At 41.5% G+C, this 23,495-nt stretch overlaps 1 protein-coding gene across 2 annotated transcripts in view; it reads left to right on the top strand.

The window, feature by feature from the left end:
* PDZRN3 (PDZ domain containing ring finger 3) overlaps nt 1–22,776 on the top strand; it is a 130,973-nt gene extending 108,197 nt beyond the window's left edge. For both annotated transcript variants that reach the window (XM_082288712.1, XM_082288713.1), the window contains 7 exons: nt 7,535–7,788; nt 9,907–9,994; nt 17,176–17,274; nt 17,826–17,888; nt 18,146–18,247; nt 19,310–19,426; nt 20,342–22,776. In XM_082288712.1, coding sequence (XP_082144838.1) covers nt 7,535–7,788; nt 9,907–9,994; nt 17,176–17,274; nt 17,826–17,888; nt 18,146–18,247; nt 19,310–19,426; nt 20,342–21,892 — 2,274 coding nt within the window. In that variant the 3' untranslated portion in view covers nt 21,893–22,776. The remainder of the gene's footprint in view (nt 1–7,534; nt 7,789–9,906; nt 9,995–17,175; nt 17,275–17,825; nt 17,889–18,145; nt 18,248–19,309; nt 19,427–20,341) is intronic.
* Nucleotides 22,777–23,495: the final 719 nt, after the last annotated feature.

Genomic DNA, 23,495 nt, shown 5'->3' with positions numbered 1-23,495 from the left:
GTCCCTGGGCTCCCACAGGGCAGCACTGGGTGGGTGTTCTTTCCATCTTTTCTTGGAACCAGCTTCAATAACCCTCTTTAACACAGGTGATCTTCAGAGCTGTCCAAAATTCGTCTTTCCCTGTCCTGCATCACTGAGGCATTTGTGGAAGAAGGGAGGGAGTGGAAAGATGGACTTAAAAACTACAAACAATGAACAGTGTAAAAATGGGATGCTGGGAATTAGAATGATCTTAAACATGTCTGGGAGATGGGATGTGAGGTTTCAGTTGTGCTGTGCTCTGGTGTGACCTCAGGCAGATCACTCACTTGTTCTGTGTTTCATCTTTGCATCTGTACGAGATTCCTTTTGTCTGTTTGCTTGGAGCAGGTCTCCAGAGGCAGCACTGGCTTTTGCTGCGTGCTTGCATGGTCTGATTTGCTACTAAAATATCAGTATTGTTTGAAATCCTGGTCTGGACACCAGAAACTTGTACTACTTTGATTTTAATTGAGGCATGGTATTGAATATTGCCTTATCAAAGTGTAAGTGCTGGAAGGCCATAGCAGAGGAAAGCTCCCTCCACCAAATCTTAGTCTTTGACCATTCCCTTTTTCTGTGGGAGAAAGGTGCTGCCCTACACAGACCTTTGGTCTGATTCAGTACAAGAATTGGTTTCTTGTGCTGCTCAAACTCAGCTTGAACCCACGTAACATTGCACCCTCAACTAAACAGATTAACCTTCTTCATGCTGTTCACTCTCATTGTGTGTTATTTTAAACATAAATAGAGAATACACAGCCTTTTTAAAGGTTTAATTCATAAAAACCTGTATTTTACTGTACTAGGTGAATACGTAGACACAGGGTTTGCCTCTTGGGAAAAGCACATGTGGGAAGGGCAAGAGCATTTCCCAAGGAGCCACACTGGAGGTGCAGTGCTAGAGGTGGACAAAGCAGAGGATGTGAGAAAACGGGTGATTACACTTGCTGAATCCCAGTCATTAGTAATTCATGATTATTTATGGCTCATTTGTACCTCACTCAGAGATCCCATTGATTGGCCCCCTCTGGGTCACGATGCAGAAATGGCAGAGAGAGGCATTAAAAGGGGAGGCCTGTAAACTTCTGGCTGTATTTTAGATGGACCTGGGTTATTAAGCCATGGAAAGATACACAAAAGATCACTTAAAAAAGAGAAAAGGAAGAGCATTTCTGCCCTGATATAAAGTCATTTAACATAATGAATGCATATTTAAGAAAAAAAGGGCTCTGAATAAACTTTACTTAGAGTGAAAGTCCAAGAGTCTCAGAAGCCCCAGCATTGCTCTGTTTTCATTGAAGCAAATGATAAAATTCCCTGTGGTTTTGTTTTGAGTTGTGATCCACAGGAGCAGAGCCTGAGAACCCAACCAAGAGCATCTTAGTATGCTACAGACAGTCCTGGCACTGCCTTGGTAATACGTAAATGTGCTAATTACCAGCAAAATAAAAATTCCTTTATTTCCAGGGTCTTTCTCCCAAGATTTTCTATTTGCAAGTTAACGGTTTGGAGAACAAATGTATTCTGTGCTCTTAAGTAAAAGAATTTTTCCTTGGTCTGAACTGTTTTGTCATGGATGGCTCACAAGGCAGAAGGGAAATGCACACACATGGAAACAGTCTATTACTAAACAATATAATTCTGGGGTTTTGAAAAAGAGGGAGACTGTACATATCAGGGAAATAAAAGAGGGATTAGATGGAGCTGCAAGAAGAATTAACCTATATTTTGAACCTTTTTTCTCCAATTCCTGAGGAAAAGGGGGGTTATAAAATAGGCTTTTTGCTGCTCTTGCTTCCATAAAAATCTTTAAAGTTGTGCTGCTTTTTCTTAGTATGCAGACTCTTTAAGAACTTGCTAAAGAAGTGAATCAGACCATAGAGAGCATTTAAAGGGAGCAGAGACGTCTGTAGTCTAACAGAACTAGCATTTTTATAGTGCACTTCCCAAGGATTTGCATGAATTTCTACAAAGAAAAGCTGCTTACTCATTCTTAGGCAAAAGAAGTTTTTTTTCTCTGTGACATTTGTGAGGCATAGAAGAGCCAAGAAGCTGTACAATGCATACAAATGTTTATCATTCATGGCATTAAACCTGCAGAAATCAGTCTAAATTGATGAAAAAAAAAAATTTTCTTTTACTGAAACCCTTCTGGTTTCTGCTGTGTGCTCCCAACATCCAGAAAACAATGTTACACACTATTGAAGCAAAAATAAAGTGCAAAGTAATTATAACTAAACTGTTCTGCACAGGGATTTTCTGGCTTTTTCAGCCTTTCAGTAATTGCTTCCACCAGTGCCCAAAGTCACTTCATCTGTGCTAGTGCAGATGATGTTTGCTCATGCCTGAGTGCTGAACTCCTCCGTTCTCTGAGATGCTCCCCACTTTCCTTCTGCCAGCCTTGTCCTAGGACAGCCCTGTCCCAGTGTCCCCTCTCAGGGCTCCAGGGGCTCCTGTTTGTGCTCCTGCTGTGGCTGCAAGTGGGAAACTGGGAACCAGCTCCAGGGACATCCTTCTCAGGTAGAGAACCCAGGTGTGTTAATTCTGCTCTCACAGGGAAAGAGAAACCACCACTACTGGAGTTTCCATAAGCACTGTATCAGAAGGAAAAGAAACTAAGAATTGGTGGCAACCAGGAGGAAATGTTGTCCACTTGTAAACAAGTAACATAGTTTGATATACCTGAAAGCCTCTGATTTATGTCTGTCATTAAAAAGTGGTAATTAATTAGTCTTGTCTTCCCACCCAGGGAAATAAAGCATGTAAATCACTTACCTTACTCAATAATTAAACAGCAGCTATTGATAAAATGACATTTATGTAATAGTGCAGCCATGTACTAATCCTGCCTCATACCTCAAATGAAAATGTGTTTTCTAGTAACTGAGAACAATTATGTCATCCCAGCCTTGGCTGCAAACTCCCATTGCCTTGCACAGGAGGTCCAGCCTTGTCCTCACAGTGTGAAGGCTGGAAGGCTCCAGCCTCTGGACCCTGTGCCAATTCTGACCTCAGGAAATTAGCATCTAAACAGTGGCACTTGGCTCAGGAATCGCTGGAGGATCCCAAACCTCTCAGTAAAATAAGTGTTAAACTAAAAGCACCTATATAAAGTATAAAAACATGAGAAAATCTGTCCTTGCAAAAGGTATTTCACTGTGACATATCCAGAATTAATAGAGAAAGGGGATTTCAACAGGAAGGGTGCCAAATGCCTTGCACAGCTCCAACAGAGAGAAGCCATTGTACATCCAATACCTTACACACTCACAGCACTGGAAAGTTATGTGGAAAGCCATGTCCTGGTGAGGCAGAGCAAATTCTTCACAAGCCTAAAGAGAAATGAGGTTTTTCCTGTTTGGTTTTTTTTTTGCCTTTCTCCTTGTTGAGAACATCACTGATCTATTTGTTCTTTCTGCTTAATGTGTAGCTACCAGTTGAGAGAGATTTGAGAACAGACTCAGGAAGGCACTTGGATCTTACCAACGCTACACCCATCAAGCTCCTACTGCCTGTTTTTACCCTGTTATCTCCAAAGTTGCACTCAAACTTTTCCAGCCTTTTTCATGGCTCTTAGGAGTTTGATCTCAAACTATATCCACATATTTGTTGCATTCACACCGCCTAAGTTATCATGGGATGTTCCTCAGCAATTCCACCTAATGTTTAGGGTTCCTCAGTGAAGTTCTGCTGCTTCCATTTAGGGCCAGATAAGCATACTGAGGTTTTTTTTCTTTCCTTCTTTTCATTAATTCCTGCTTATTTTTCTGACCATTTACATCTTGGAAATAGGAATTGATGAGAGCTCCCTGATCAAAATGAGGGTTTAAGACATCCTTTCCATCTATTTGTTTGCTGGGATCACCCTGTTTGGTTTTGTGCCATGGCCTCCCCTGTTCTGCCTTTGGGCATCATCTCTCTTTTTCTCAATTACAAATATACATCACTTCTACCTTAATTGACAGCATTTTCCTTTCCATTATCTCAGTTTGGCCATGGAATGCTGATGGCACACTCAGCTTCATAACTTCTTGCTTTGCTGTTAATATCCTCTCTCAGTCAGAACCTGAACTGAGGCATTGCAAAAGCAAAACACCCCTTGGCTCCAGTGAGCATCAAATCAAGCTCAAGTGACTATTTTATTTTCATTCTGAGTATTGAAACTCCCAGGAGACACAGACCTCCCAGACAGGATTAGGCCATTTTTATCCACGGGTTTCTTGCTACCTCTACAATGTAGATTTTAGGTGGGGTCCTCTCCCCAGCCTACTTCAGTGCAGAAGAATATAACATAGAGTACAAACTATAAAATAAAATACTATAAATGCTATTCTATTTCATAATCAGTGCATAGCTTCTATTAAAAAATACAATAAAATTCAAGCATCCCTTCCTTCTTTAATGTCTGGTCTTAATTCAGTGTATTTGTGTCCCTCCCTCATGCAGTGGTTAAACCCACTATCTGGCTGCACCACAAATTTCATCCAAGTCCATTCAGCTCAGTTTAACTCCAGTCACTGCACTTTATCTACAGCTTTCTCCATATTCAGTATATCTCCAGTGCTAAGAAGGTCCAAAAGCTAGGCATTTCACCCTTTCAGACAAGTTAATTTATCCATCTTTTGTGCCATGAAAGATCCCATTGTCTCTGTCACATGGCATGTTCCTAAGAAATTATGCATATTCGTCGTTTTTGGCAGTCTTCTCAAGCCTGGATTTTTTTCCCCCTGTGTTATTTCAGATGTAACTGTTTATAAGGAAAAAAAACTGCTGAGCACAATTCAGGAGCATTAGGAATAAAGTCTATGAATATAAGGTACCCCCCCCCCCCTTTTTTTTTAACAAAGCAAAGCCATACAGATTGATTTATTTATTTTATTATGTGTTTATTGGCTTTTAAGCACTGGGAATAATTATTTGTCAGTTGTGACAAATTTTCCAGATAGAAACTAACCATGTTAGTATCACCTATTTGCTAGGCTCAGGATTAGCCACAAGTACTGACTCTGCACAGACACCAGAAATCAGGCCATTGAGATCATCCCAGGATATTTCTCTTCTGCATCATTTTTGTGCTACTAAAAATAAAATAGCAATACCTGCTACTTTTTCTAGACCAAAAAGAAATTTATCTCTGTTATGCATAAGCAAACTTGGGAATTACTGCGTTTTATTATCCAAATATTTAGCATGTCCATCCTCACTTCTCTTTAATGGAAAATGATATTATTGCTGTGCTGAGATGGGAAATACTTTTAAAAAAAAAAAAGTAATTACAAACTATTCACTGTTCATTATTTACCCCATATTTTTGCCGTCACTGCAGGTTTTTTAGGAACCAGATTCAGAAATGTAATTCCCTGCTGTAAATCACTTTAAAGCATATTTTTGCATCATTGCATATTCTTTCATCATTTGTTAGTGCAGTTCTGACCACGTCTCACAGATCAGCGTCCGGCACAGTGGCCAAGGCTGCTGATGAGAACAGGAACCTGCAGAGCTAAAAGGATTCCACTCAGCTGGGGTTGAGGAATCAGTCTCTTGTAAGGGATCCACAGACTGACCCCAAAACCATTCATCATGTGAACAGCTACTGTCCAGAGAATTGTTTGCCTACTATGATGTGGGTGCTGCCACAGTTCATAGAAATACTAACTTCTAAAGACAAAATCCCTAACAATATCTTTGAAGTGGGTTAAGAAACCCATAATAACAGCAGTACAGTGACTTATACTTTCATTTCACTATAATCATTGTCATCTTATCAAACCCATGGTTTAAAATTGTATACACATCAAATACAGTTCTGCTTGTAGAGTTACCAGTTTACCAACTGAATGCTGAATACCAGAAAGTTACAAACCTTTTCTGTACAAGGTCCCTCTACAGCAGTAGAGCTTTTATATTAAAATTCAGCTGGCTCATCACCCCAGTTCTAAAATCTGATCCCATGTCCTTCTTCCTGGCTGTGCAGCACCTTCTCTTTTTCATGGCATTATCAGCTTGCAGACAACATAGTCAGGAAACTACTTGGAAATAATTCCTGTAGTAACAATTTATGACACAGTCCAGCCACCACCTGTTCCCTGCATGACATCAAACTGTCCTTGAGGTTATGATTATTTATGTAACAATTGCATAGGAAAGCACAAAGAGGATGCTAGGCCATGGATTTGCAGAAATAAAAGTGTCCTAAGGAACCTAAATTAAAATGCAGGCCTGTACTAAGCTGTCTGTAATCCAGGTTCATTACAGCATTTGGGAATGAACTGGAAATTTGTCCTTTGCAGGATTTTACCAGGTTTTACTATAAAGATGGAGAAAGGATCTCACGTAAATAGCTTCCTGCTCAAGAGTTATTCTGAGAACATTTCTGAAAAACACTACATGCTGCAATTTAGATTATTTTATTTTGATTGCTTGTTGGGTTTAGTTGTACCAAAAAAAAAAAAAATTAGGATGCACACAGTAAAATGTGCAACATTTAATTTGCAGCAAATAATAAAACTCAAACCATAATCAGCATTTCCTTTTTCCAGAGAAAACATTACGCTGAACCTAATTTTACAGCCGTACAAACTGTTTTAAAGTAATCTGTTCAATTGGGTGAGTTAATGATATTTAATTTGACCAGGCCAAACTTTACACACTGTGCATTACTGGGAGCAGTCGTGTGCAGTGCAAGTGTTTGTGTAATGTAAATGTCATGCTAGCACCTTCCATCTCAGCTGGCTTCACTAAAATCCTGGTGTCATCACCTCTCTAAGGTAAACCCAAGATGACAGCAGAAAAAGTGTTGTGTGCGCAAGGTAATTCAGCAGGAATTTAGCCCTTTCAATCTATTCTGCACTCGAGTTAACCCTCTTTATATCAGCCAGCTTTTTGCCTCGGGCAATATGTTAAGCATGGGCTAAATTCAGTTACTGTGCTGAGTAATGTTCTCATTCAGGTGGCCCACTTATTTTAATGTGACTAAACATGGCATTACAGTGTGTACTTAGTGCAGTGTGTAAATTCTCTTCTCAGCCCCCCAGTTCCATGGCCTGGCATGTCTAGTGTTATTTCTGTCCACTACTCTAAAATGGAGTTTTTTATTGCAGTGACTGAGTACCACCATCATGTTTCATCTGAAAAATGGTTTATCAGACACAAACACATCGTTTTGTAGTTTCAGTTTTGTTCAGCAAAAAGGTGAAGAGTCTAAAAAGCAAACGAAAACTAGAAAAACTGGGGGGGAATCAATAACATGTTGTGTTTGAACAAGGGCTGAGGGATTTCTAATCTGCAAGAAACAAATGGGATGCTGGTTTGTACTTCACCTCAAAGAGCAAGCCCAATAAAATCTTACCAAAATACAAAGCAGAGCAGAGGATTTGTGAAGTTACTGTAGCAAGAGGGGAAAATGAGAGAGGAACAAGATTGCGGGGCTCGTTCCTGGCACTGGCTACTCGTACCTTGGGATGGCTGGAAGCTGAGATGGGTCCCTGATGGCTCTGCTGCTTTCTCCCCGCAGGTCAATGGGAAGGATTTATCCAAAGCCACCCATGAGCAGGCGGTGGAAGCATTCAAAACAGCCAAGGAGCCCATCGTGGTGCAGGTGCTGAGGAGGGCCCCGCGCGCCAAGGCCTTCGCCCCGGCCCACGACCCGCAGCTGGTGGATGTGGCCACCCAGACCGACATCACCTTCGAGCACATCATGGCCCTCAGCAAGATGGGCTCGCCCACCCCACCCATCCCCGTGCTGGACCCCTATCTCTTGCCTGAAGAGTAAGTAATGCTTTGCTGAGCCTCAAAAATCCTTGTAACGTGGCACGTTACAAGTAGTTCACAACCTCACCTTCACTTGCTGGTAAACATGTAATCCCAGAAGTAGCCAGGATTCATCCACCACTGAGCCATAAGTCACTGCATTTTCATTTTTCCTACACATTAGCAAGACATTACTCACATGAGTAATGCCACTGAGTCACAACATGGCCTCATAAAACTCTTTTTTTTGCTGGCATTTGATGGATAAAGTTATTGCATTTTGTAATTCCTCTCACTGCCTCTTTGGGTTGCTTATGTTTTAACTTTGTTTTTTATGGCTGCCATAAATTGTGTAATGCTAAGAGCTGCTGCATTCTGTTCCAGTGTATTAATTACTTTATTATAACCCTGCAGCGCTGTTACTCGAATAAGTTATTTTCTAGGACTGAAATTACTTACCAGTGTTGTCATGGATGTTTTAGAATCAAATTTTAATTATTGTTAATGGTAATTTGATGCTTTTGTACTTACAAATACAAATGACAATTATCTCCTGGCGCACAAACCCCCCGCCCTCACATGCTGTTCAAGAGGAAAACAGCTCCCCAAGGAGCCCCTGCAGATTGCCTGTCATCCTGCCACACATCTCCACAGGGAGCAGGGAATAGAAAGGATTCTGACCCTCCCAGTTGCTGTGTGTGAGAGACTGATCTGGTCAAGCCACAGCAATTCCTGGGTTTGAGGTGAGCTGCACACGGTGAGAGGCAGGACTGGTGTGCACGCACCGCCAGTGCACCTCTCCAGAGATCCCTGCCAGCATTCCTGGGAAATAGGGTTTGGCTACAAGCAGGCACTGATCCTGCACTGCTCCTGAGCCACTTTCACAGCACATTGACTTTCACACATTGAGCCAGGACCATTCTGTGTGCAGTGTCTATTCCTCTCATGGCTCTCTCTGCTGATACTTGAAGGATGGTTCCAGCAGATATTCCAACAGAGCCACCTATTCCCAGCCCATTGAAAATTCAAGCACAGCAGCACGATTTAGTGGAAATACTTGACAAGAGGCTGTAGCTTTGAGCTTTCAGTGAGCAGACAGCAGGGCTTGGAGCCTGTGGAGAGGACATGATTATTCCTAGAGCCTCAACACTGCACACTCCCAACCTCATCTGCAGGAGAAGCTTTCAGTACCTCTGACTTGCCAACTGCAAAACCAGTTACATTAAGAAAACGGCAAAGATTAATTCCTGATGAATCATTTAGGAAGAAATTCTTCCCTGTGAGGGTGGGGAGGCCCTGGCACAGGTTACCCAGAGAAGCTGGGGCTGCCCCATCCCTAGAAGTGTCCAAAGCAGGTTGGAGCAACCTAGGATAGTGGAAGGTGTCCCTGCCCATGGCAGGGGTGGAATGAGATTAAGGTGCCTTCCACCCTGAACTATTCCATAATTCTATCATTCTATAATTTAGGTTACAACATGCCTGCATTATTCCAGCTCAGCCCTATCAACTTCATATTGTTCCTTAATCATTAGACAGATCCCAGCTCTTGGATCACCAGTGCCCTTCCTCTGAGCTGGAGGTGTTGGTGTTCCCTCACAGCCCTTCTCATGCGATGGCCCACACTCAGCTCTCTGGGTGTGCTGTCAGCTAGCATGTGAAAGCAGAGTCATTTTTTCCTAGTTTCCTCTCACTTCTCCCAATTCCATTCAGATAAATCTCGCCTGCCTCTAACAACTTGACTATCTTAGCCAATTAGCAGATGCTGTTACATAAATAGCCTCAGACATGTATCTAGTTAACAGAGAATTAAAGGGAGTTTACTTTCACTGCAGATAAAACTATCCAGCACAGAAAACAGTGATCACAAGAGCATTACTCTGCTTACAACTTCCAAAGTATAGGCAGTGGAAGTGTGGGAGAGCTCAAGCAGTAAAAAGCAGCAGGCTGTCCTCCTACAAATACATGGAATTTTCATTTAAAACACTTACAGGGGTAAGTAGTGTAGCTTATAGAATTAACCACATGCAGCTCCTCAGTGTGGGGGTTAGTCCATCATCTCCCTACAAGCTTGGAATGCATTAACAAGTTCCACTAAAGTCCTGAGTGCTGCCCTAAAAAATACCTTTTTTTTTCCAGCCATCCATCCGTGCATGAATACTATGACCCAAATGACTACATGGGAGGAATTCACCAAGAAATGGACCGGGATGAGTTGGAATTAGAGGTACTTAATCTGAGCAACTATTTCATTTCCGTGTGCACCTCAAGGTCTTTGAATTATATACAGTGAAAAGACTTTTCAAAGCAGATATTTGTGATAACATTGTCACTAGTTGCTGATACCTTTATCAGTCCTCTGAACTGTGAGCCAGGCACTGATGATCTTCAGCTAACAAATTAACATAAATAATGAAGTCATTGATTCCTATAATTAAATTCTGTGTAAGTGTGCTGATTTAGGCTTTCTGAAAATCTGGAAGGCTTTGCTGAGTGGCAGGACCTGTTCTACATAACCACAGTAAAAATGTGTGAGTTTCCCTTAAATATTCCCTGGCTGAGAAACAGATGTTCTTGATCATACAATTCAGAAGTATGTTAAGTTTACAAGACAAGGCCAGGATAGATTTGCCACTATACTAAGCTGTTCCTCCCTTTTTCATTACTTAAGTGACATATGTATACATATGAAATTACAGATAATAAAAGTTGAACCAGTCATGAAGGTATGAAAGTCCATTTACCTGCCAAATCTTTAAAAATCACTTTTGGTTTTAGTGCTTGTATATTCCATCAGAAGTTCATCTTCAGTTTTCTCATTCCTAATTTTAATAACCTGCTCCCAAAGCATTCAAAGTGCAGCACATAAATTGTGGGGCTCTGCAAGATACTTAAGCAATACTGACCCAGTGAAGTGGTTTTAATTATTTTGTAATAAATAGTAGCAAAGTATCCCAATAGTTCCAAATACTGCCAGCAATGTCTGAGCCAGCTGATCCATCCAAGATTTTCTGTAAGAGAATATTTTATACCCTTAGCTAGCTTGCACTTCTGATTTCTTAGATCCTGGTCCTACTAACACTTATTTGTCAAAGCAAGCAGTGCTGACCTGCCTGAAGCTCTGCTTAAATCAGTGGTAGATTTGTCAACAGCTTCAGTGGGAGCAGAGTTCAGTCGTTCTGTGAGCATGGGGTTGTTTCCTTCTATAAAAGTGTTTGCAGGATCAAGGACTAAAACCCCATAAAAAGTTCGCAAGGCGTTCTCAAATTCTGCAGATCTGGTAGCAATTCATCTCTGTATACAAACGTAAATCAAAGGCAGGATAAAATCAAAGTGCCAGTAAAACAAATGCTACTTAGGAGACTTCAAGGCCTTACTTTTCAAACAAGGGCCTTTTTCCTTCTCTTAAATAAAAACAAATACAATATAGATTTCAGTCTCAAAGAAAAATGTAGAACAAATTGGTATTTTCTACCACTATCTTTCCAAAATCTACTTTTTAGGAAATCTAATATTGTGGATAAATTATAACGCTTCCATCAGAAGGTCAACCAGTTGAGCTGAAAACAGTTTAAACACACGCACTCCAGTAGCCAAACCTTAATATGCCTTAAACCACAACATTAATAATTTTGGCATTGATATAGTACTTGATGGCAAAAGGTGATCAGCTCAGTAACACAGGCAGATGAACGTTAGGAAAGTCGCTGTAGCCTAATAGTATTTCCTTAAAAACCACTAAAGATTCCTGTTCAAATTGTAAAGACTATGATCAATGGTAAGGTCAAAGTGCTAACAGGGACTCAACTGGCTGGTTGCTTTTTTGTTTGCCTTTTGATAGATATGTTTTAAAAGACCACAAAGGCACTGTTTCATTGACTGCAGCAGGAATGTCGAAAGTAAGAAAGCCATCAAGTCAGCCTTCTGGGTTTCTATGTCTATAAAATGTGCTTTGAATTTAAATCAGAAGCTCCTCGTCTAAACTTTTATGGTCTATAACTGACTGGTTAGTGATTTGTAACAAGTAAACAAGACAAAAAAGGTGAAATAGCCAAGTTCACAACAAACCTCCAATGTAAATATCCATAGGAAGGAATTTATGCTGGCAGTATTGCTGAGGTGCCAAAATTGTTTTCTTGGTTTTATCTCTCAACATTTGTCTTAGAATTGATGACTCAGAGGTAACTGCCATATATTCTCTACTACAAAAATAAATAAATACCATTTATTTTCTTTTGAAGTTTACATGCCACGAGTAAAGAGGAACTAAATTGTGAACTCCTATTTTATTATAAATTAAAAGTACATTCATTCTTCATTGAGGCCCAGCTAGAAGTCATTTCAGGCTCATAAAGGAAGAATAATGTCACTCCAGGGTTCCCCAGCAGTGTTATGCATTAATATGTTTATTCAGACAAGTCTGTCCAGCTGTCAGACACAGCCCAAGCGAGGGATCTTTCTGTGGAACTTTCTCACATTACAAAGGAGAACATTCTACATCAAAAAGGGGCCTGTTCCCTCCCATTTGACTTTCTGTCTTCACCCTTCCCAATACGCAACTTGCATGTAGGTCTTTCTTTCCAAGAAAAGAACTGAACTCAACTGAGTGGTTAGTTGAGAGTCAGTGAAGCTTGGAGATGAAAATTACATGAAATGTTTGCTACTGCTGAGAAATTTCCCTCTGATACTCTCACTCAGTCTTGGACAGAAATGAAGCATTCATGTCAAAAGACTGAAGGAGGACACCAGATTCGTTCAAAGAGCTTTTTGCCCACCCAGTGCACAGCTCCCAGAGTTCCCAGCACAAAACCACAACAGCTGATGAGCAAAAGATGAACACCCTGAGCACCAAAATCTGAGCTTCAAAATCTGAAATTAATACGCCACTGCTTTTAGGAAACCATGAATAAAAGCTGAGTACCAGGGTTTCAAACTCTCCCCTTTGCTGTACTTTCTACTTTGGCTGAAACTTTTGTTTTACTCTCCAATAATCTGTTTGCAAGGGGGGCGAGAGGCGACTATGAACACGGGAATTGGAAGGCTCCATCACAGGCACTCTGCAATTTTTATTCCATTCCAGTTTGCAAAGCATTTCAAAGCATCTTTTATGTGAATATATTTCTTCTCTATGAAAACTCCAGCTCTGCAGGGAGCTGCACTGATCAGGAGCTTCTCAAGGCATTGCTGTGTCTCTGAATACAAAGAGCTGCAGCCCGAGCAGGCCTGCTTCAGGCAGTGATTGAATATGTAAAGGTTTGAAAAGCTTCACAGCTGTACTTTCTAACACAAATATTTGTATGTTCTTTGTTTGGAACAAATGCAAAAGTGGTAAAACATTTCATTTAACTCACAAGCCAGCAATGAAAGGTTGTTCTCCCTCGGCTCTGTAGAGGGTTTTAGCTTGGCCTCAGCACCTCGTGCTGTGTGAGAAAGGTCTGAATCATGGAGCACTGCCCATCTGCTTGGCAGAGAGCCTGGGCATCCTCCAAGTTACCGTAGTGAGGCATCCCAAACCTCTTTTCATCAGGGTGAGAAACACTTTTCTTCAGCCTTCCCCAGCACCACTGCTGACTAATGCTGGTCCAGCCTCTATGGTCTGACAGAGAATTCCCATCACAGAGCTGGGCTGCCAGAGAAAGCTCCAGGTAGATTTCTACTTCTCTAGGGCAAAGGATTCTGGAAAGAAAACCTGGTTTTATAGTATTTTCTCCTTTGAAAAGCAAAAAGGTGGGATTTTTTTCCATTTACCTGCGTTGAAAACCACATTGATATGAAACTACAAATCAAAAGATTACTTTCCAAAGTCAAGAAAGCATGAGCAAGGTTCTTCCTCCTGCGGTGGCAGGGTCAGTTGCCGAAAGGTAGCGAGAGGGCCTTGTGCAGTATAAAAGGAAATAGTTCTTTATATTTATTTCCCTGACTTTCTTTTCCATGAAACCTATTAATAGAACAGCAAAAAAGGGGGCCCTGCTGGTCAGATATGGCAGAGGTCAGTACAGGATAAAAAACCCACCACATCTTACAAAGAGAGGGAGAAGGACAGAGCACTTATCATGCAAGCTGGGGATGAGGCTTTCTGAGTGACTGAACTATTTTTACCCATCGCTGTCACTTCAGATCTCTACTGCTCATTTCTGTCTTGTTAGAGAAAGGACTCTGATTTTTTTAAATTTGCAGACAGGCCATAATTCTAAATCAGCAGTACAATAATTCAATAATCCTCTGCAAATGAAGGATCTTCTAAGCTTATAGAGGTTAATTTACTATTATCACTTGCTCCTAACTCATTATGATGAGTGGTTGCAGGTATAATGTCACAGGGCATGTTCATTTCTTCTTGTCTTGCTGCAAATGCCAGATGGATTTCAGCAACCAGCTCTGTGAGCCCTCCTTGGCTCTGCATTTGATGAGGAGCCAATAATCTTTCAGACACTTCTCTTGCAAAGACTATTTTGAAAGAGCATCCAAATCCTCCTTTGAACATCTCTCAAAATGTCACTTTTACCTGATCTGAAGAAGCAGATTTGAATTATCTGTGAGTGTAAAAATTCTCACAGATGGAATTTTTACATTTATCATATTAACCCAGCCCAAACATTCCCGCACTTCATGGATAGCACCTCTGCCTGCCAGCTGCTTTCTGTGGATCCAGAGAGGGTGTGGAATAACCTCAGTGCGTCCCTTGCACAGCCCAGGAATGCAGCCCCTGAGACAGAACTGTAAGAAATGGCAAGTCCTGTGGCATTACAAACAGGGGAAATTACACCTTTAAAGTTCTCCAGGCCCATATTAATTCCTCTGCTTAATTAATTCCTGGTACAATTACTCAGGCTGCCATAATACCTGTACTTGCAGGTCCCACTTTTCTATTTTCCCCTTTCATGTATCTCTGCATTACACAGACTTGCCTCTGAATATGGAAAATATTACCTTTGCTTTGAAGACTCTGGTGTTGATTCTTCAACTCCAACTGGAATTGCACACTTTTATCTCTCAAATATTTCAAACCTTTATGATTATATTAAAACTTCACTGATGCAAAGACCCATAGAAAGCAGCTGTTCCTAGGTTTAAGTTCATAAAATTATCATATTTGGGTAGCATCAAATCCACTTCTCTCTTCCTACCAAGGACTAGAGGGATTGTACCCAAGAGTAAGTCTGTCAACTAACTACTCATAAAAATTCAGGTTCTAAACATCTGCTCTATAAATTTTTTTTCTCTAGCTTTTTTTGCTGCTTTCTTTCTGAGTATGTTTTTAAACAACAGATAGCTCTTTTCCTTTCAAAATATATATTATTTAGTTTACCAGGTGATTTATTACCTTCCAGTATATCACAGGTGATGTCTCAGATGGTACAATTTAAACTCATACTTTATTTTTAATTATGATACCCTTTGTAATCCTACACTGTTGAAAAAATACCTATTGTTAGTCAAAACATGTGGCAAGTAAGAATGAAAATAAGAGCTCGCTCCCTCCTTTCCTTCCACTCCAAGTGCTTGTAGTTACACAGGATCTATTAAAGCAATGGCCAAAGTCACCATGTATTTCTGTTTGGTTTTGAGGGATTTTTTTTAACATTATATATATATTTTTTCACTGCCAGTATGGCAAGCAGTAGAATGAGCCACAGCACAAATTTCTTGCCACGTTTTCAAATCAATAAAGTATGTAAAAACATTCCTGAAGATAATGAAACTTTTTGTTAAAGTATGCAGGGAATATGGGAATCGTTCCAGGCCTGGGTTAGGCTCAATCCACAAGTTCCCACCTCATCCCCAGTTCATTCCATGGTTAAATGCAGGATAAACCCATTGACTGCAGTGGCATTCTCGAGGATCAGCTGAGATCAGAATTAATCCACTTTGTCTCATCTTCCTTGTGAAGAATCTCCATCTCCTCTCTAGAAAGCTCCAAAGCTTTAGAAATCTGAAGAAAACCCCGCTGTTAAAGCATTGTGTTCAAACCTTTAAGTAACAAAAGAAGGGGGGGACAGCACAGCAGTTCACCATGGATACTATTGATTGAAACCACTTAAATACCAGCTGAAATGTCACTGACATTTACAGCTACGCTCCTTTAAGGGGAAAAAAAAAAGAAATTACACATGTTGACAAGTAAATAACATGAGATTGCTGATCTTGGCAGCTGTCATCTAGACACACCAATAAATTATTCATATCAGCTTGTTTTATTGTCTTGCCCCTTCCAAATGGCACAGCAACAGAGATGTCAGAAATAAGGAGCTGTGTTATCAGGACTTTTCCTCTGGAATGATGGGTCCAAGCACAACCACACAGTGCAGGGTCTGCCTTAGGGATGGGACAGCCCTCAGATCCCACTGTGTCCCTTTGCCTGGTCCCACTTTTCCCTTCGCAACAGAGCCCAGATTTGCCGCCTCCATCCTGCCTGGCCTGAGGAGGAGCAAGACCTTGCCCAGCCTCACTCACTCCCCTCACCTGAGGAAATAAAAACACAACTGCAGGTGCTCTCGCACCTCTGTCTGTGCAGCAAAATCCTTCCTTCCCACGGCAGCATCCTCAGGACCAGCACAGCAGTCACAGCAAGTTGGTTAAACACGTTAAACCTCTGGGATATCCCTCAGAAGCAAGAGGACAGGACTGAAAGATGCTACAGGAATGGTCACAGCTCACCAGTCAGGAACATCCCAGAGCCCGGGGGTAGCTCCATGGATTTTATAATCCTCCCTACCACCAGTGTCACACAGCAGCAGCACAGAAGGAAAAAAAAAAAATAACCCTCAGGAATTCCTCGTGGAAAAACAAGCCTAGAGGAAGAAGATACACTTTTAAGATGGGTTAAATGTCTCCAAGATGAACAAGACCACCATGACCTGCTGAAGCCAAGCACTTGCAAGATATTGAAATGCTTACTATATTTCTATTACCAGTACCAAATGCTTTGCTGACAATACATTGATCTTCGGTCACACTTTTGAGAAATTTATTAGATGACTTCATGAAAATTATACAATTTAAAGTAATAGAGTATTATAGTTTTTTCTGAAAAGCCAGAGAATTTCCCTGCTTATTAGTAAATATGTATCAGCTGTGACAAATATTGAAATCATACTTTATAAGTATTTTAGCCTTTGAAGTCTTACCACTACATGAAATATAGGTAATTTTTCTTCCTTAAGATCAATAAAAGGTCTATTTTCAAAATGACTTCATATTGATTGAAGGGTCAGAAATGTCCCAGGTATTGATTGTGTGCATATAATCACGTTTTGCTCAGTAAGTTAACCTCGTCTACAAGTGAAATGAAAAGACATCCACTATATCACTTAAGCAAAATATTTTCATTGCATTTGAAAAATTGCTTCCATCAGTCACCTGTGTCTCACTGACAATGTATTTTCTCTTTTTTTTTTTAAACCTCAGGAAGTGGATTTACATAGAGTGAACAGCCAGGACAAGCTTGGCCTTACTGTCTGTTACAGAACAGATGATGAAGATGACATGGGTATTTATGTGAGTGAGGTAAGATTGAGCTGCTTTCCATAAGATACCATTTATCTTTCCAGCTGCATTGTTGGGCAGTTAAGACATTCATCCTCTGTTTGTACCATGTTGGATAAACAGCCCAAAATGCAGTAATTGGAAGAAATCTAATTATTTTCCTTTTCTTCAAACTGAGTGCAATCCTGCTCCCACTGAAGTCAAATTTCATTATATTAACAATGTTCCATTTCAAATGAGGCCTTCAGAGTATTTTCATATATTCCCCCTTTAATTTTTGTTCTTGATTATTCCTGAAACAATAGAAATTATAAAAAACACCACACATTTTTATTTGCAAACATCTGGGGCCCATTTGTCTCTCTTTGTCCCTTTCCATGAAAAAAGCTGCATTTTAGACATCAACATTTTTTTACCATGCAGATCATTTCAAATTATTTGCACCAGTTTAGGGAAAGAACCTCATAGCTAAATCTAAAACCTTCCATTAAAATGTGCCACTCAGGAAATAAGGGGAAGTAAATACTGAGCTCCCAAACCTGCAGAGCACTCAGAGTTCCCTTGATTTGCAGATTGATCCCAACAGCATCGCTGCGAAAGACGGGCGGCTCCGAGAAGGGGATCGCATCATCCAGGTACGTGTGGCAAGTGCTCCAAGTGCCCTAAACCCCAGAATTCCACTTCCTGCCCTCCTAACAAGGCTCTGCCCATGCCATGCAGGGGGGTGGAACAGCATCACATGTCCAAACCACCACACTTGCCCCGCACTTCTCTGCACAAGGCTGGGGGTGTATGCATGGATCCATCCAGCCAAGCATTTCCATGGAGCTTGGCACAGCAGCATCCAGGTGTGCCCATGAAAACACTTCACGGTGTTGTTTTTTCTTTAAAGATCAATGGCATCGAGGTGCAGAACCGAGAGGAAGCTGTGGCACTTCTCTCCAGCGAGGAGAGCAAGAATATCTCCTTACTTGTGGCAAGACCAGAAATTCAGGTACAGTAGCAACAAAAAACCATCACTTGAGTCTTAAAACAGTTGCTGTTTTGTAGAAAGAAGTTCTTTCAAATTGTTTAACCTGCCTAAATCTACCATCTACCTAAAACCATATTATACACGGTTTGACTGCACTTGTATATATGGTCTAAAATAATGGAATTCAGCAGTCATGGTACTTACATACATATTTTATATTAAAGTTCAATTTCTAAGACATCTGGTGATTTATATTTGCTGCAGTGCTATTACAAACATCAGTGCATGGTATTATGAATGGTTTTGAGTCACAGTTTTGAAGAACATGCTGAACTCTAATTCCTATAGCCATTGATTATTCATTCATTAAAACACCTATTATTCAGCACTTCATATACCATGTCTTAAAGTACTTGAATACTGTCAAGAAGCCTCCTCAGCTGTAATAAAAGGTTGAACCAGATCCCTTTGTAGAGCAGGGATTAGCACAACAAAGGTGTTGAACAAACAGCCCGGAGCACCATTGTTTGATCTGTCTCTGCTCCTGGTGCTGGGAGAGCAGCCCTTGCCAGAGCACCTGGAGACGCAGGGTCAGGATCACGACTGTCCTCTTATCCTGGATATTTCTGATCTTTCCCATGGGGATAATTGGGAATGGGAGTAAAAATGTCCTACGGACCCCAGCCAGGTTTTCCTTCCGCTGTTTGATGCTGCCTCACAAGAGGTGTTCAAGCTTTGGGCTCTGGAGTATTTTTGTACATCCTAATCAAGTTGTGCACAAACCAAGACTGCCCTAACTTCTAGAAGTATTTCCTCGGATCAAAAGACTGTTCATATGTAAAGGGCTGTTGAAGATAAAACCCTGCTGCTGGAGATGGAGGCAGCTGTGGGAGGAGGTAGCACAGTCAATAATACCTGCACTTAGCACAAGGACAGGCTCCTTCCCAGGACACGGCAGCACTGGCACAGGAAGGAATCTCCTGAGATTTCCCAACCACTGTCCACAAAGAAAAATCGTAATTTATGTCAGTCTTCATTCTTTTGACAACGATTGGTTTGTTTTTTCCCTCCCTTTTCACACAGCTGGATGAAGGATGGATGGATGATGACAGAAATGATTTTCTGGATGACTTGCACATGGACATGTTAGAGGAACAGCACCACCAGGCAATGCAATTTACTGCCAGCATGCTTCAGCAGGTACTGCCCTTCTGGTGTGCAGGGCTGTCAAACTTCCCACTGCACTCAATATTCCAATCTTGAACTTGGCTGAATACACTTAGTGTCTCAATGACACTAAGACAAGCCAAAAGGACTTGCTGTAAAATCAAGATATTACATGACTGTCCACAACTTCATCTTGGGGACCAAAATATTTTAAAATAGTACCTTTTGTGCTTTGCCCCTTACCACAACATGATCACAATTCTTGGAAATCCCCTGTCACTGTAGTCACTGAGAGAAGTACGGGGTGTATGGTGGATAGCGCAGATAGAGGGCTGTCTTACAGAATATCTCCTATTTGATGTGCATGAACAGACTGGAAACAGCCTTCCAAAACCTAGAAACTCAAATAGAGAACTCAGGCAAATGACTGAACTAAGATCTATATAAGGGGAGAAAGGCAAAGAAGACATTTTTACATTACAAATTTTATGCAGGGCCACAGATACGGGCTTATATTCTCCATCATTCTGCTATGATTAAAGCAATTCCTCAGTTTTTGCCTAGACATTTTTTCTGAAGTTTTCTAGAACTCTACATCCTCTGTGGCATCCCCATGTTCTGAGGAGACATGCTCTCACTTTGGCACTGCAGGAGAACTGGATATCGTTGTGCACCCGAAGTGGGAGAAGAAACATTTTGAAAATGTGACTTCTACCAGTGTTGCTGCATACGTGAAACCCAGACCTCAGGTTCTTCTGAAAAGGACACCCACAGCAGGCTGTGGGTTTGGTCACCTTTTCTCTTGAGTTCTTAATAATACTCTTTCCATATAAGAGGCTGAAAGTGTAAAAAGTGACAGGTTAAGAGAACTATTTAAAAATAAACACCTTGAAATATGTCATGTGCTTGCAATAATTTTTCTTTCTGTCCTGCTCTTTCTGTTGTTAGAAGAAGCACGAGGAAGATGGAGGCACCACAGACACAGCCACTATTTTGTCCAACCAGCACGAGAAGGACAGTGGCGTGGGGCGCACGGACGACAGCACTCGCAACGACGAGAGCTCCGAGCAGGAGAACAACGGGGATGATCACACCACCTCCTCCAACACTTTGGGCAGCCAGAAGAAGCTGACCTACAGCCATGACACCCTGGGAAGTGGGGACATGCAGTTCAGCAATGAGTCGTTCATCTCAGCTGACTGCACCGACGTCGACTTCCTTGGCATCCCCGTGGACGAGTGCGAGCGGTTCCGGGAGCTGCTGGAGCTGAAGTGCCAGGTGAAGTCTGCCAACCCCTACAGCCTGTATTACCATAACAGCACCCTGGAGATGAGCAAAAGCGACCAAGAGAGCGTTGACAGAGAGCTGGAGATGCTCAACGAGGAGCTGCGCAACATTGAGCTGGAGTGCCTGAACATTGTGAGAGCCCACAAAATGCAGCAGCTGAAGGAGCAGTACCGAGAGCCCTGGATGCTGCACAACAGCGGCTTCCGAAACTACAACACGAGCATTGACGTCCGCAGGCACGAGCTCTCAGACATCACCGAGCTGCCCGAGAAGTCCGACAAGGACAGCTCGAGTGCCTACAACACGGGCGAGAGCTGCCGGAGCACTCCGCTCACGCTGGAGATCTCCCCTGACAATTCCCTGCGCAGAACTGCAGAAGGCATTAACTGTCAAGGTAACGAGGGGACAGTGGCATATAATGTCTCCCAAAAGAATTTGTTTGCCGGCTCAGAAAGCCATGAATCCAGCGCTGGTAAATGCCACGCCTCCGCTAAAGATCCTGACCTCGGCAAGCAGCTGGAGAGCAAGGAGAGAAAAGGCAGCGATGGCAGCAAAAGCCCCACTCACGGTCAGAAACCCTCGGGCTCCTACGTGTCCCCATACCACCACTCTCCCTATAAACACGCTCACATCCCTGCCCATGCCCAGCACTACCAGAGCTACATGCAGCTGATCCAGCAGAAATCCGCTGTGGAATATGCACAGAGCCAGATGAGCCTGGTGAGTATGTGCAAGGACTTGGCCTCGGGCCAGAGCGAGCCCAGGATGGAGTGGAAGGTGAAGGTCAGGAGCGATGGGACGCGCTACATCACCAAGAGGCCAGTGAGGGACAGGCTGCTGAGGGAACGGGCCATAAAGATCAAGGAGGAGCGCAGTGGGATGACCACGGATGACGATGCCATCAGTGAGATGAAGATGGGCCGTTATTGGAGCAAGGAGGAGAGGAAGCAGCACTTGGTGAAAGCGAAAGAGCAGAGGAGGCGGCGGGAGTTCATGATGCAGAGCAGGTTAGAGTGCTTAAAGGAGCAGCAAGGTGCAGAGGAGAAGAAGGAGATGAACATCATTGAACTGAGCCACAAAAAAATGATGAAGAAGAGAAATAAAAAAATATTTGACAATTGGATGACAATCCAAGAACTGCTAACCCATGGAACAAAATCACCGGACGGCACGCGGGTGTACAATTCCTTCCTGTCAGTGACTACTGTATAATCAATCCCCAGTGCTAAATTATGTACATAAAACACTACCAGTGGGGTAGGAATCAATGCCTCGTTCAATGTGGCAAGATTTTTGTATATAAGATACAGTCACCAAGTTTATAGTTCAAATACTGAACTCTACAGCCGTGGGTGCCAGGATCTCCATTCTGCGGTGGAGAGGAAGTTTGCCCATCTCCTTCAAAGGCAATATTAGCAGTGCTTTTTGGAATACTGATTGTACTTTTTTACTTGTTACCTTTTACATGATGTGTTTAAATATCAGAAATGTATTAACCATACTTACACAGGTAATTTGCTTAAACTATATTCATATTAAAAGGTACCCATGCTTTTCTTTACCTAAAAAAAAAATGCAAGAAACCCACAAGAGCATCTGCACATATGTATTTTTTTTTTGTGAAACCATATTTTGTGATATTATTTTGCTGTTGTTCACTTCTACACGGAGTGCTGTTTATCAATACTTAGCTCAAGGTTTAAACTCAGAATTAGAGTCATTCTCTTGTAATATTTAACATTTATCAAGCAGTTTTTATAGAGTTATGCTCAACATTTAAACATTTTTCTCTTTAAGGTTTCTGAAGAAAGTATAGAGGTTTCATCTGAAAAGCCTGAGGCAAAGTACACTATAATGCAGCTTTAAAGGATTTTAAAGCATGTTTGCAAATGTTGCAACCTATTGAAGAAACGTGCATGTACAGCTAATTTGTTTATATAAGACAGTTTGTGGAATTTGAAAAGCCCATGGTAGTAACTGTTTGCTTTATAGATTTGAATGTATTGAATTATAAAAGCAGTTTCATGAAATCATCATTAGCTACAAACGTTAACAAGTAAAATGAAGTAAAATAAATTATTGTTTTATATTTCAAACTATTTTAAATTCTTTTTTATTCCCTTCTGGTTTCACCACCTGGAATATAATTTTATGGAGTGTAGCTCCTGTGGTGCAGAAGTGGCTGGACAGCCACTGGAGCCAAACCTGAGGGAATAATTGCCCTCCTGACTTCGGGGGGGAATTTGGATTGAGGTTTTCTTGAGGGAAGAGGCAAGGGAGAAGCACAAGGGTTATCAAGAGTAAAATCCAGCAGTGCTTATCTTCAGCTCACAAGGTATTTAAGGTGACTTGTAGGAAAGAAATAGAAGATCTGCTCTCCTGCTTTGCTTTGGTTTGTGGTTTCTTAATGGTGTATAAACCCAACTACAGCCTTCAGTGGGGGTTTGCTTTAAAAACCGACAATATATAAATTAAAGCATATATAAACTAAAGCAAATAAATACACAAATTAAAAGAGATGGTGGAAAAATAACAGCAATGTCAAAGAGGTATCACATTCCTTTTTGTGTTTTCTATTTCTGATTACGAATTTAGATACAAATTGGAATATTCCGCTGGATTAAGTGATGTAGACTCGTTATGAATAATTCCCAGATTCTCTATCCCCTCTCCATTTTCCCTTGAAAATTTGCTCCCAGGCCTTCTGAGTTTTTATTCTGGACCCTTCTGTCCTAACTCAGAAGAGCAAAAATTACAGTCTTGGTGATAAAAATGAAGAGTTGGAAGAGGAGAGATTAACAGCTTCTTGTGCCCA

This window comes from Coloeus monedula (assembly GCF_965178545.1).
Source record: "Coloeus monedula genome assembly, chromosome: 11".
Taxonomy (NCBI): Eukaryota; Metazoa; Chordata; class Aves; order Passeriformes; family Corvidae; genus Coloeus; species Coloeus monedula.
The sequence above is the reverse complement of the archived record's forward strand: the minus strand, read 5'-3'. Positions and strand labels throughout refer to the sequence as shown.